This window comes from Mustela lutreola, chromosome 15 (genome assembly GCF_030435805.1).
Source record: "Mustela lutreola isolate mMusLut2 chromosome 15, mMusLut2.pri, whole genome shotgun sequence".
NCBI lineage: Eukaryota > Metazoa > Chordata > Mammalia > Carnivora > Mustelidae > Mustela > Mustela lutreola.
The window spans coordinates 20,478,479-20,491,465 of record NC_081304.1 but is presented as its reverse complement, the minus strand read 5'-3'; the positions used below and the strand labels follow the sequence as shown (position 1 = coordinate 20,491,465).

General features: G+C 58.7%; 1 protein-coding gene across 2 annotated transcripts; it reads right to left on the bottom strand.

Annotated features, from left to right (window-relative positions):
* Positions 1-475: 475 nt before the first annotated feature.
* LOC131816573 (keratin, type I cytoskeletal 42) lies at positions 476-7,335 on the bottom strand. Of its 2 annotated transcripts, none has more exons than XM_059149437.1 (8): positions 6,763-7,335; positions 4,859-4,941; positions 4,572-4,728; positions 3,247-3,408; positions 2,527-2,652; positions 2,037-2,257; positions 902-951; positions 476-779 (listed from the first exon to the last, which is right to left on the bottom strand). In XM_059149437.1, the coding sequence occupies exons 1-8, from the start codon at positions 7,261-7,263 to the stop codon at positions 682-684; spliced, it is 1,398 nt and encodes a 465-aa protein (XP_059005420.1). In that variant the 5' UTR covers positions 7,264-7,335; the 3' UTR covers positions 476-681. The 2 variants fall into 2 exon arrangements, with proteins under 2 accessions (XP_059005420.1, XP_059005422.1); XM_059149439.1 differs by having other exon boundaries at positions 476-773.
* Positions 7,336-12,987: the final 5,652 nt, after the last annotated feature.

Below are 12,987 nucleotides of genomic sequence, written 5' to 3'. Positions count from 1 at the left end.
CCCACACACACCCCGAGCGGGGCCGAGCTGGTTTCCAGGGCTGGCTCTGCCACTGCCACCCCCTCTCATCCATCAACGCTTTGGACCACACCTTTGGAAAACCCCCTGCCCAGGCCCCCTCCCTCTGATCTTGAACCCAGACCTGCCCCAGGCTTAGGTAGGGAGTTCCCTATAACAGGTGTGGCTCCCCAGAAAGTCTGTGGGACCCTCCTAGGGACCAGCCCGTGGGGACCCACAGCAACCCACAGACTGATTCTTAGAAACTTTCCCAGCCTGATGGGCTGTCCCAACCCTCTGCCCTCACTGTGCTGCTTTCTTCTCTCTGGCCCTCCCAGGAGCCCTAGGCCTGGAAGAAGTGGTCAGAACAGATTGGCAGGGGACAAGTGACATCCAAACACTCCATAACCATTCTCCTCCCGAAGTCCCTCAGCACACACTGCCCTATGCCAATGACCAGACCAGATCACACAAGACATTGAACTTCAGGCAAAGCTTTACTAGCAGTCACTGGGGCAATTCCAGGAGGCCCCCTTGGGGAAGGGCTGCAGGAAACAGACACAGGAAAGCAACAGCTTTTGGGTGGTGGCCCAAATGGGCACTCGGGGCACGACAGTAGCATGCTGGGATTCCAGGGAGATGGCTGCCTCATGACCCTCTCCTTGTCACAGGCGGAAAGGGGCCTCAGTGAGTGGAGCGGTGGACCTGCTCTCGGGAGGACACCACCTTGCCGTCCTGGACTTCTTCCATGATGGTGCGCACCTGGCGGGTGGTCACTGTGGCTGCGGGCCATGGAGGAGGGGACACAGGGAACTTCAGGCCAGATCCCCTCCCCCAGTCTTCCACACAGAAGGGTCCTCGACATCTCCCCACTCCCGCCAAGCCAGATGGGGCAACCTCTTACCTTCCCGGGTGGGCTGTGAGATCACGGAAGAGGAGTACTGGGTGGCCAGGCTGCAGAGAGGGAAAAGGGGGCCTGTCAGTGCAGGGGTGCCGGCACGGGACCCGGTCCCCTGGAGGAGGAACAGCTGGGAAGGCCTGGGGTGAGGGGAGTGAGGTCCCGGCAAACCAGAGAGAAATCACAGCTGAGAATACATGGCAAAGATTAGCAACCACAGGGTCAAAGGGCACAGGCCAAGTAGGCAGGACGGAGGAAAGGGGACACTCCAAAAGAGGACCCAGAGGCGCTTTGTGGCTAACCAGCGTTTTACAAGGAGAAGCTGAGTGAGAGGTTTTCCCATATCCCAAAGGGCCCAACAAATAGACTCTATTAAAGCTTGCGAGACTGTGGTTAGAATACAGGCTGACCTCACCATTGCCAAGGAACAAAAAGCTGGACGGCGTGACTTAGCGTGGAGACTCCAGGACATTCCCAGTCACCATACAGGAGGGCCCTGATCCACCCTCCCAGCTCTAGCCAGATCAGCACCCACCCTGCTCTTCCTCCCGTCCGGGGTAATGGCGTCACCAGCCACACAGTCATCAGAACCAGAAACGCAGGGTCATTGCACCCCCACTCCCGCATGTGCTCACTCACTGTGTGTCGCCTCCCGCCAGCAAGCCACGCTCGCCCCCACATTCAGGCAACTAGCCCTGCTGTTCTTACCTACCACACATCCTCCTCACACACCACCTTCCTGTCCCGGCCCTACACCCCCGCCGTACAGTAGGGCTGCCCTTGGCCTGACACTGTGCTTTGGCCTCCCAACAGGTCCCCCTGACCCCACTGGGGCCCCACGGATGCATTTCTCCCTGTGCAGCCAGAGTGGATGTTCTAAGACATCTTGACAATAGCACCACTCCTCTGTGCAAAATCCCTCCATAGCTCCCCACTTCCCATGTGACCTAGCCCAGATGCTTTCGTTTGGGTCTTCAGCGCTCCCCAACAGTGGGGCCCCAGTCAGTGCTCCCCGTGTCACCTCCTGCAAACCTCTGCGCCTGCTGGCCTCTGCCCGTGCTGTCCCCTCAGCACCAACTTCCCCGCCTGGATGAAGCACCCCCAGCTGAGCCAGGCATGTGCCCCAGTGCCCCCCGCTCACTGGGCGTCCTCGCCCTCCAGCAGGCGACGGTAGGTGGCGATCTCCTGCTCCAGCCGCGTCTTCACGTCCAGCAGGACCTGGTACTCCTGGTTCTGGCGCTCCATGTCGCAGCGGAGCTCGCACAACTGCTGCTCGATGCTGCTGATGAGCCCCTGCAGCTGGGCCAGCTGGGCCCCGTAGCGGGCCTCGGTCTCCGCCAGGCTGCCCTCCAGCGAGGCTTTCTGTGGGCCAGTGTAGACGTGGCCAGGTGAGACCAAGCTGGGACCCGCCTCCAGGATGAGTACCCAGAAGGGGGAACCCCTCCTCCAGTGTGGGCTTATGGGTGCTGCTGACGCCACGGGGCAGTAACGGGAGCAGAGAGGGGCCCATGTCACCGAGTATGAAGTGACAGGCTGGGTGGGGAATTCAGGTTCCTCTGAGCGGAAGTCTGTGAGGTTGGGCCCATCCCGGGGTGACGGGTACAGGCCAGGGAGGGGGCCGCGGGGCCTACCATGCTGAGCTGGGACTGCAGCTCAATCTCCAGGTTCTGCACAGAGCGGCGGAGCTCGGTGATCTCCGTCCTGCTGCTCTGCAGGGCCTCGGTGTTGGTGGCCACCTCCCGGTTCAGCTCCTCCGTCTGAAAGGCAGGCAGGGTGGGTGACAGGGACTGGAGAAGCTTTGCAGAGAGGGGGCAGAGGACAGGGTCCGCCCCTGAGCCCTGACCTCCCAGACTGTCTCCCTCCTCCTGCCTCTCCCTGGCCTCTGTGGGGCTTCAGACACACCAGCACCCAGACACCCTCTGTGCCCACCGGCCCTTAGTCGATGGACCTTGCTTTGTATTTGATGGACCTACTGAGCACTGCTCAAAGACAGGAACTGGGTTTTACTCCATGCCCGTGACTGTGCTGGGCCCTGTAGCTGCTCAGTGTGTGTCTACTACAGGCATGAGTTATTCCTCCAAAAGCATACACACCTACAAATGTGCTGGGAGAAGTCCTAGACAGAAATGACGAGATCTGGACCTGTTCCCTGAGCCACAGTGCGGCTTGTGCGAGCTTGAGGCCTCTCTGAGCCTCCCATTCTGCATCTAGACATGAGCACTGGGTCCAACTGGTTTCCAAAGGTCCTTCCAGCTGGGACAGCCTGTGGATCTGCAGGTTTTCCAGCCCAGCCCTGACACCCAGCACACGTATGCACACATGTGCACACTTGCTCACACGCGGCCACCCACCTTGCTGAAGAACCAGTCCTCGGCGTCCTTGCGGTTCTTTTCCGCCATCTTCTCGTACTGGTCGCGCATCTCGTTCAGGATGCGGCTCAAGTCCACGCCGGGGGCAGCGTCCATCTCCACGCTGACGTCCCCGCCCACCTGGCCTCGGAGGGCATTCATTTCCTGGGCGAGAGGAGAGCAGGATTTCACCAGGGTCATCCCAGGGAGAGATCCTGGGGTCTGCCTCAGGGAGATGGGTACAGATGACAGACAGACAGACATAGCCTAATGGTTCCTCTCCTTGAAGATGGAACAGATGTGATCTTGTTACAAACACGCAGGGTTGTGAATATGGACCATCTCCCCCAACGTGCACTCGGGGATGGACTTTGCCCCGCTCCGATATATGCTGGGCAAAGAGAGATGCTAACTCCCCAACATGTTAGGGGATAAGTCAGGACAGCCTCACGGCCCTGACTGCCTGCCTTACCCCCTACCACCAACCACACAGTACGAGCACAGGGGAAGCAGCCCCATGTTGGTAACAGTGCAGAACCAGACCTCATTAGGAAATGTTAATCTATTGCAGGCATGCAATCCCTACGACTAGCCTCAAAACCAAGTGGAAACAAGTAGAAACACTTTCTGGGCTCCTGTTACTCAAAGATTAGGGTCCCCAGCACAGGCCAGCCCAGAGGTCAGCTGAGAAGGAAGCCACAGATTCATCAGTCCTCCTACAGGGTCTGGGATCCCCATCCTTGTGTTGAGCCTTAGGGTCCCTAGGACCCCAGACTCTATGAAAAAAGGGAGGTAGGAGTGGTGGCAAAATGGTGAGGTCAGACCTGGGTGTGGACATGGGTCAGATAGACCTGTGCAGCTTTGGGTAAATTCCTTAACCTCTCTGAGCTTGCTTGTTTCTTTACCAGGAAAGGGAGGGAAGAGCACCCCGCCCCCAGCGCCAATGTCAGTATCAGCTGAGCTAATTGCCATGAATCACTTGTAATGTGCTGAGCAGATTTCGGCTGTTGTTATGACTATCACTATTACAATTAATTGGAGTAATTAGCAATGCATGTTCTTGGGCTGATTTGCTCATTAGAGAGTTAACTGCCACCGCTTGGCAGACTATGCCTTGAGGGACAAGGGAAATATCTTTGGAGGGAGAGGGACCTCCAGCCTTCACGCAGGGCCCTCTGAGGGTCTCCCAGGGTCGGGGCCAGAAACCCACCAGAGATGGGAGCTGGACTGAGGGCGCAGCCCTGGCCCGGGAGGATTTGGGGGCCAGGGCCACCAATCCCCTTGCTCCTTGTAAGAGTCAGTCCTGCATTCCCCAGGGTCCACCTCACCTCCTCATGGTTCTTCTTCAGGTAGGCCAGCTCCTCCTTGAGGTTCTCGATCTGCATCTCCAGGTCAGCTCTGGCCAGGGTCAGCTCGTCCAACACCCGGCGCAGGCCGTTGGTGTCGGCCTCCACACTCATGCGCAGGTTCAGCTCCGTCTCGTACCTGGAAAGGGTGGAGGCATGAGCCAAGGGGGGGTGCCCCAGGACACCCCCTTGTACACACAGAGAGTTCTGGTGTGCTGAGCCCAACCCAGCACCAGCCTCCGGGGGCAGCTCCGGAAGCCCAGACTCACTTGGTGCGGAAGTCATCGGCTGCCAGGCGGGCATTGTCAATCTGTAGGACCAAGCTGGCGTTGTCGATGGTGGCCGCCAGGATCTGGGGGGCATAGTGGGTGAGGTGAGCAAGCACTATGGGAAGGCCCGGCAACACCCTTCTTGCTGCCCTTTGAGAGTGAGCCAACTAGAGAAGATGAGGGTTCCCACAACCTCCCCCTTTGAGGACCCTCTTGGAAGGCTCCCAGGATGGTGGGGTCACAGGTAGCCATGAGGCCAGGACAGAGACCCATACATAGTCACCCTCCCCTGCCCAAGCTGCAGGGACCTCACTCTCTTTTCTTCAACTAAACTGACCTCTAGTCTCAGTTGCTACCTCCTCCAGGAAGCCCTCCTCGACTCCCCTCCTTCCAGTCACACCTCCTCCCTGCCCAACAGCACTTCTCCCACTGTGATTTTTCCGTGACAGGCGGACAAGGCCTCATCTGTCAAGGCCTCATCTGTGACCATTCTCTTCGGAACCCCTAGCCCTGGGCAAAATACCCATCCCGCAGTCACCCCCCCCCCAGGAAACATTAGTTTAATTAAGCAACTAATTAATGAATGAGTAAGATTATGACCAGCCCCACCTGAAACCTGGAGCAAAGTTTTCTTTTCCCACAGGGTCGTCAGAGAGGTTTAAAGGAGAACAGGGAAGGAGCTCTAGAGGGGGCAGAGGGTCAGTTATTAGGACTACGGCTGCCACTGCTTTTGTGAGAAATGTCAAGGGGCTGTACTCAAGAGCCATGTGGGGGGAGCAGAGAGGAGGTCTCAGTGGAGGCAGCAGATGAGCTAAGAAGAATCCAGACGTTTCTAAGGCTGCAGGCTGTTGTGCAGAAAGAAGTCAGATGAGGCAGCCCTAACAGGCCCAAGTTGCCCCAATAGCCTCTTTATGGGCCTCTGAGTCCCTGGAAGGCCCTGTGACGTGACCTTGGGTCAGGCTCTGTTTCCAGAGCAAGCCCAACCCTGGCCTCGGTGGCCTACAGACCTGCCTCCCCCCCCCCCCACTTCCCTGCTCAGGAGCTGATAGGGCCTCGAGAGGGGCCCTTGGGAAAACCCCCGAGGGGTGCGGTGATTCTGAGGGGCGGAGACCTGATGCTCCAGGGGCTGGGGGTTGATGGTGAGCAGCTGGCTGACCCGGGAGCTTGGAACGCTGACTCACCAGGGCTCCCCTGGGCTTCCCACTGCTCAGACCAAGCCCGGTATCTGATCTGGCACTCCCAGGAGCTCTGCTTCCAGGGGGCAATTGCAGGATTTCCCTTCCTGGCTGAGGTCCCGGGCAGGAGCAGGCAAAGCCCCTCACAGAGTGAGCACGAGACCTGGTTCTACACCACAGAAGAGCAGGCCCCAGCCCGCCTTCCCCCCCAGACATCCCCACACTTTTTTGAACTTTCACCTGCCTCTGGGGGCTGCAGCACCAGAGGACCCTCCAGGAGGAGGCTTGTGCAGAAGACCCAGATGCCATGTTCACAGAATCAGAATGCCAAGGCCCTGTTCTTAGAGGTCACGAGCATGTGGGTGTGTTGTGTTCTCCTTCAGACTAACAGAGAAACACCTTCCCTTGCAAGCTTCCAGTCTGAGTGGGAAGACATAGCTCCCTCCCTCAGGAACCCCCAGAGAGACCAGTATGGACAGAATGAGGAAGACACACAATGAAACCAGCTAGGAGAATATGCTAGACTCTGTGAAATCAGCACAGTGAACAGGGCATAAACTGAATCCCCAAGATCTGGGGGTAAAAGGCAAGTGCCACCCATTCAGGAGGGCTGCCTAGAGGAGATGAGACAGGCAAAGAGCCTGATCCAGAGGGTTCAAAGTTGAGAGGGATCCCAACTTCAAAGAAGGTCCTAAGGTCAGAGGGCAGGGAGCTGCCCGGCCCACACACCTTGTTCCGCAGCTCCTCAATGGTCTTGAAGTAGTGGCTGTAGTCACGGGCGGGCGCGGGCCCCTGCTTCTTGTACCAGTCATGGATCTTCACCTCCAGCTCTGTGTTGGCCTCCTCCAGGGCCCGCACCTTCTCCAGGTAGGAGGCCAGGCGGTCGTTGAGGTTCTGCATGGTCTCCTTCTCACTGCCCCCAAGCAGGGCGTCCGAGGAACCGAAGCCAGCGCCAAAGCCGGAGCCGAAGCCCGCGCCAAAACTGGATCCGAAGCCCCCACCCAGGCTGCAGGTGTAGCCCCCGCCGTAGCCGCCCCCCAAGCCCGCCGAGAAGCGGGAGGAGGTGACAGACATGTTGCCACAGCTGCCGCCTCCCAGGAGGCTGGGGGCCCGGCAGGCACCCCCAACACGCACGGAGGACATCCGAGAGAAGCCTCCACCGGGCACACACAGGCCCTTGACGGAGCCAGAGGTGGAGAACTGGCGGATGCTGGTGGTGGTGGCAGCCATGGTGTCCACAGGTCAGGAGCAGGGTCTGGTCTGGACAGGGACCCCAGGCAGCCCTTTATAGCCAGGCTAAAGGGGGGCTGGGCCCCCTGTCCTTGAAGTCAGAGCCAAAACCCCAGCCATGTAATTTGCTTCTGTACCAGCCGCCCAGGGCCTGGGGCTCAGGCCGGACATGCTGAGTGCCTTCCCCGCGGGGGGCCCCCTCTCCTGCCTGTTCCTGGCCTGGACGGGTGGCCTCTTAGCAGCCCATTGTCTGTTCAGAAACAAAGGTGGTGTTGGAGCCACAGCCCCAGGGGAGGGTGAACCTCCATCCTCAGCCACAATTAGGCAGCTGAGCTCATTCTTGGGGGCAGTCCGGAGAACCCAGCCCTGGGAGCCAGCGGGGCCTAGAACAAGGCTCCACAGGCCTGGAACCCAGAGGCTGGTCTGGCCCCCCAACCAGCATTCCTGGGCCCCAGGGAGAAGGGTGGAGAAATTCAGGGTGACACCCTCTCCCAGGCACAACATGGCCCTGAGAGAGCCCCCCAGGCCGGGGGTGGGAGGAATCCACCTCAACCCCAAGATGATGGGTCCATATCTGTGGGAGGGGACATAGACCCCAGCCTGAGGGATCTGGATCTGAGGGGAACTGAGGGAGCTTTGGATCCAAGCCTTACAGGAAGTCAAGTCACAAGTCTCAATTTCCTCATTTGTAAAACAAGGGTAATTCCTGCCTCCCGTGGTCTTTGAGGGAATCTAGAGAGATGGGGGCATCAGGGAAGCTGGGGTCAGGGCTCTGAGACCAGAGGGGACAGAATGAAGCAGAGAAGGAAAGCCACTCTAGAGGGGCCCCCAGAGGAAGCACAGCAGGGCCCATGCAGCAGGCTGCTACAGCTAGCGCTGTGCCCCGGGGAAGGGCCGCCCCAGCGAGGGAGCAGTGCCATCCCACATCCTGGCAGCTGGCACCCGCCCGCGCCCAACAAGAGATTACAGCCTAATCTCCTCGGCGCTAACGATTTAGGCGCTGCCGGGACACTGACGTCTGCCCCAGGCCCGTCTGAATGGGGGAGCTTCCAGGGGTGGCCAGGGCCTGAGGGACAGGCAGGGGAGGGCGAACCAGGCTCCCATGTGGGTGGCCTAGGCTCTCAGCCCACACACGGGGACAGGGAGGGAGTTGGGTCTACCGTACAGGCCAGAGCACCCATGCTGAGGCTAGACTGCGGGAAGGACTTCCCTGATTAGAAATTGGGGGTCCTCTCAGGGGAGGATGTCTCCTGGCCTGGGAAGTGGAGACAGCGCAAGCTATCTGGGAGAGAGGGGACGCGCCCCAACCTAACCCTGCTCCGGCCCAGCCTGTGAATTCTGGGGGTCCCCAGGGTTGTTAGAGTGGAAGGGTGGAGAAACCGCTCCAAAGCCAAGGTGAGGGGACAAGGTCAGACCACCAGGGTTCTCTCATGAGGTGAGACATCAGGAAGGACTTCCTGGCCATCTAAGATGGTCTGTAGGGAGGACCTGGGGTCCCCTGAGTGGGCCAGGGACAGGCCCTGTACCAGCAGCTTACCTTGGCACAGAACACCCAATGCAGACTCTCCCATCCCTGCGCTGCCATGCCCGCAGGGAGCCCTCTCCCCCAGGAGCTACCTGACCTGCTCCCTCCAGGCAGGCCTCATTGGGTGTCTGCCTTCCACATGGAACCTGAAGCTGAACCCCCAGTTCAGCCCTCACCCTGCCTCCAAAACTCCCAGACCTTAGTCTTAAGTCTCAGTTTCAGGGAGCAGAGAATTTATGAACCTTCCTTCCTCCCTCCAAAATCACCAAGGCCTCACCTACCACCACCACCATTTGGTCCCTCAAGCCACGCCCTCCCCACCACGACCTCAGACTGAGTGCCCCAGTCTGGGCTTGTTTCCCCACACCGGTGACTCCCAGGCCCTTTGTCCCTGCTCTTTGGAGGGAGAGCCACTGTCTATGGATCCCTGAGGGCACCCCAACCCAGAAAGGCCTCACATGCTGAGTGAAAAGGCAGACTTAGACCCCAGAAGGCCTCCTTGGCCCTCTGTAGAATTCGACTATATCTGGCTTAAGCAGACCTGGGCAGCCCACTTGCTTATACAGCTCTGGGACAGCCCTCGCCACATCTTCCCAGCAGTATGGAGAGGAAACTGAGGCAAAGGGCCCTTGCAGGGCAAGCAGGAAGGAGGGGCCAGGGTGGGGGCGCCCAGCCTCAGCAGCAGAGTTAGGGCCTCAGCTGCTCCCACTCTCCCTGTGAGGGGAGGAAGGTCTGACAGGAGCCCGCTGGAGGGCTGCACAGAGGTCTTCTCAGCCGTGACGCCTCCTGCCTGGGCTTGTCCTCCACCCCCGGCAGGGAGAGGCCCCTGGCAGCCAAACACCAGACCCACAGGCCCCTGCAGTCGTCAGTGGCTTGGCCCACATGGAGGATGAAAAGAAGAGCTCCAGCCGCGGAAGCTGCTGGGGGGCCAGCACAGTGGCAGAGAGGACCAGAGGAGGAAGCCAGAGAATGGCTGGGATCACCCCCAGAGTCCCTCCAGAGTGCCCTCATGCCAGCCGAGGCTTGACTAACCCACAGGCCCTGGGGCTCCTCTCCAGAGGTTGCTGAAAAACCGGGGTGCTCACCAGGGCAGTGGAGACAGGCCTTGCCTCAGATTTGAGCAGAAACATGGGTGTGGGGAGAGGGTCCCTGGAACCACACCCACCCCTGTGATGTTGATGGAAGCCTCGGAGTGTATCATAATCTGGAGGCCCCAGTATACAGTTGGTGTCCCATAAATGCATGTTAAGGGGCGTTCGGCTGACTCAGCCGGAAGAGCATGCTGCTCTCTCGTTATCCAGGTCATGAGTTCAGGCCTCACATTAGGTGTAGAGATTACCTAAATAAATAAATTAACTTAAAAAAAATAGACACATTTTAATACTGACCAAGGTCATACCACATCAGCCCAGCTGACCTTGGCTCCAATAGCTCCCCCAGCAAGCATTAACTGTTACCCTCTAGGACAGTGCCCACCCCCCACCCCACCCAGGACCCAGGGCGTGGCCTGGACACTTCGGGTGCTTGTTGTATGGTTTGGAAGTTGGAGGCTGGGCCCTGACTGGGGTGGAGACAGGGACACAAATAGGAACCATGGCCACCTCCCCTCTCCACCAAGGAAAAGGGTCCCTAACAGGTGAGGTCAGAAAACTGAGAGGCCTAGGAGTCCAGAGGTGGTCTCCCTGCTGGGACCTTGGCTTAGCTGATGAGGAGAGGGCCTCAAATCCTTCAGGGGTCCCAAAGACTTTCACTCAACCCACCGACACCTGCTGCTAGGGCACCTGTCCGCTCCTGTCCACATACTATAGACAATGAGAACTTCTCACCTCTCCTCTGTGGGAACCTCACTTGGGATGGGAGAGGCAGGACCACCGAGGAGCCCACAGGCCCCTGCCTGGCCAGCACGGCCTCAGCTACACCCGCCCTCTGTGGGGGGAATCCTCCTCTTCCTCTACCTTCTCCTCAGCCTCTGTCCCAAGACCCAAGGCCCCAGGATTTCTGTCTAGCTCCAAGGAGAGCCCCACCCTCCATGCCAGAGGCTGTGGGTGATGAGGAACATTCTCGGGGCTCCTGAGAGTCTCCTCCCTGTTAGGGGACTCAGAGTCAGGAGGTCCTCCAGTGTCCCCTTGCACACAGGGACGTCTGGGTGCTCCCTCCTCCGGGACAAGCAGATGCAGCCGCCTCCCTCTGACTGGTTTCCAGGAATCACCAGCCTCGGGTGGACCCATCACAGCACCCAGAACACCTTCCCTTTTCCAGGCAGGGCCATATTAGCTGCCCAGGGCCCTCCCCAAGAAGGACCCAGAGGCCTGAGTGGCCAAGATGGGACCGAGGCAGAAAGACAGAGCAAGGAGGGAGGGCAGGAACCGGTGGGAATGGGTGGAGAGGAAGTCTGGGGTGGGGAACCGGGCCTGAGGGAGGCACGTGTGGGAAGTCGAGCTGCTTCCCACAAGCTAGAAGACTCCAGCCTGACGCGACGGACTTCTCCCCTCTCTCCCAGTCCTTCCTGCTCTTCTCTCTCCCTCTTTCCACTCTCCCTTCCCTGGCCTGAGGGCAACAGCCTAGATGTGATGAGGGAGCAGGGGCTGGCGCCTTGCACCCCCTCTCCACCCACTCCCCTTGGTAATATGTGTGACATTCCACAGGCACCCCTGACTGCCCTAAAAGAAGAACACATGGTTATCCTGCAGAGATCACAGTCCTGCAAGGCAGGAGTCTCTCTTGGTTTACAAATGTCTTTGAGATTTACAACAAAGAAGTTACCTTATCAATAGCCCAATTTCTAAAGACACATAACTCAGTTCCTCAAGCCCTAACGTCACCCTCCCCTCCATAAAAAACCAAAGGAGGCGGAGGTAGAAAGAAAAGTATATAAAGTTAAATTTCTTCTAAACCTAAATCTCACTAACAGGGAAGTTTGATAGCAGGAATGTAACATTCCACCAGGAGACTCCCAATTGTCTTTATGTTAGTGCCTCATTAGAGGAAAGTGGCCTTGGCTTGATAGTAACCAGGCCTTCAATATCCTGACAGTCTTCTTTACCCCAATAGCCCTTCTGAACACCCCTTTGTCCTCACCTACCCAACTCCTGTGTATATAACCAGCCACTCCTCACATGCCCGGCGCAGCAGCATCTCTGCCAGCCCACAGGTCCTGTCCCCGTGCTCTAATAAACCACCTTTTTGCACCAAAGACGTCTAAAGAATTCTTTCTTAGCCGTCGGCTCCGAACCTCACCCTATTGAACCTCACCTAGGTTCAAGAACTTCATCAGGTGGGCTCCCCTTCTAGGCCTGGGGCTCACACCCTCTCCCCACTTTACCTTGCCAACTGGCTGAGGGGGCCCCAGCGCCTGAGGGAACAGAAGTCGGATCCTGAAAGGGCTTCAGGCTCCTTCCCGCCTCCCAAGACCCCAGGCTTCCAGGCCTCCCCACCTGCCCACTCTGTTCTTCACCGGAGACGCCAGTCGCTCCCTATTAACCCACACCCACTGGTACCTTTTCTTTAATGTTCTAGAGTGCTGTCCTCCAGCGGCGAGTGCAGCCCAGTCTCCCTCCCAGGGAGAGGCTTTGTCCCTCCCCTCAGACTGGACATTCCTCTACAGCAGCTGCTGTGTCTCCCCTGTCAGACCGGGAGCTTGCTCGGGCTGAGGGCTGTGTCTCCCCTGTGGGCGCCCAGGGGTGCTCTGAGCATGGCCTGCTCCCTTCATCCTTCACTTGGCATGGCCAGCAGGATGGGGGCGGGGGGGGGGAGGTCTCTTGACTTTTTGTGTCAGAGCTGATCACCGCGACCACCACACTATGACCCTGACCGACAAGGGAGGAGGAACAGTGCAGGGGGCGGGGGGGGGGGGCAGGAGGGAGTGGAAGGGGGGAGGGGGGAGAGGCTCACAGAGAGAGGAACAGGGGGTAGAGGTAAGAGGAGAATGGGGAGGACCAGGGGGGAGGATTAGGAGAGAGAGGATCAAGGGGGAGGACCAGGAGAGGGAGGATGAGGGGGGGGAGGACCACAGAGGAACATCAGGGAGAAGAAACGGGAAGGTGGATGATGAGGCCCAGGGGAGGGAGGAGGAGGAGGAGGACCAGGGAAGGGAAGATGAAGGAAGGAAGACTAAGGGAGAGAAAAGCTTGAGAGGAGGAGCAGGAGAGAGAGAATCATGGAACAGTGGACAAAAGGCAGGCAGGAGGAGACAGAAGGTC

What these genes read in the sequence shown, in the direction of transcription:
- LOC131816573 (XM_059149437.1), bottom strand. Translation starts at nt 7,263, where the DNA reads ATGGCTGCCACCACCACCAGCATCCGCCAGTTCTCCACCTCTGGCTCC. An exon ending in TTGAGGAGCTGCGGAACAAG is followed by an intron (nt 4,942 to 6,762) that starts GTGTGTGGGCCG and finishes TATGCCCCCCAG; the next exon opens with ATCCTGGCGGCCACCATCGA. An exon ending in AGGACTGGTTCTTCAGCAAG is followed by an intron (nt 2,653 to 3,246) that starts GTGGGTGGCCGC and finishes CCTGCCTTTCAG; the next exon opens with ACGGAGGAGCTGAACCGGGA.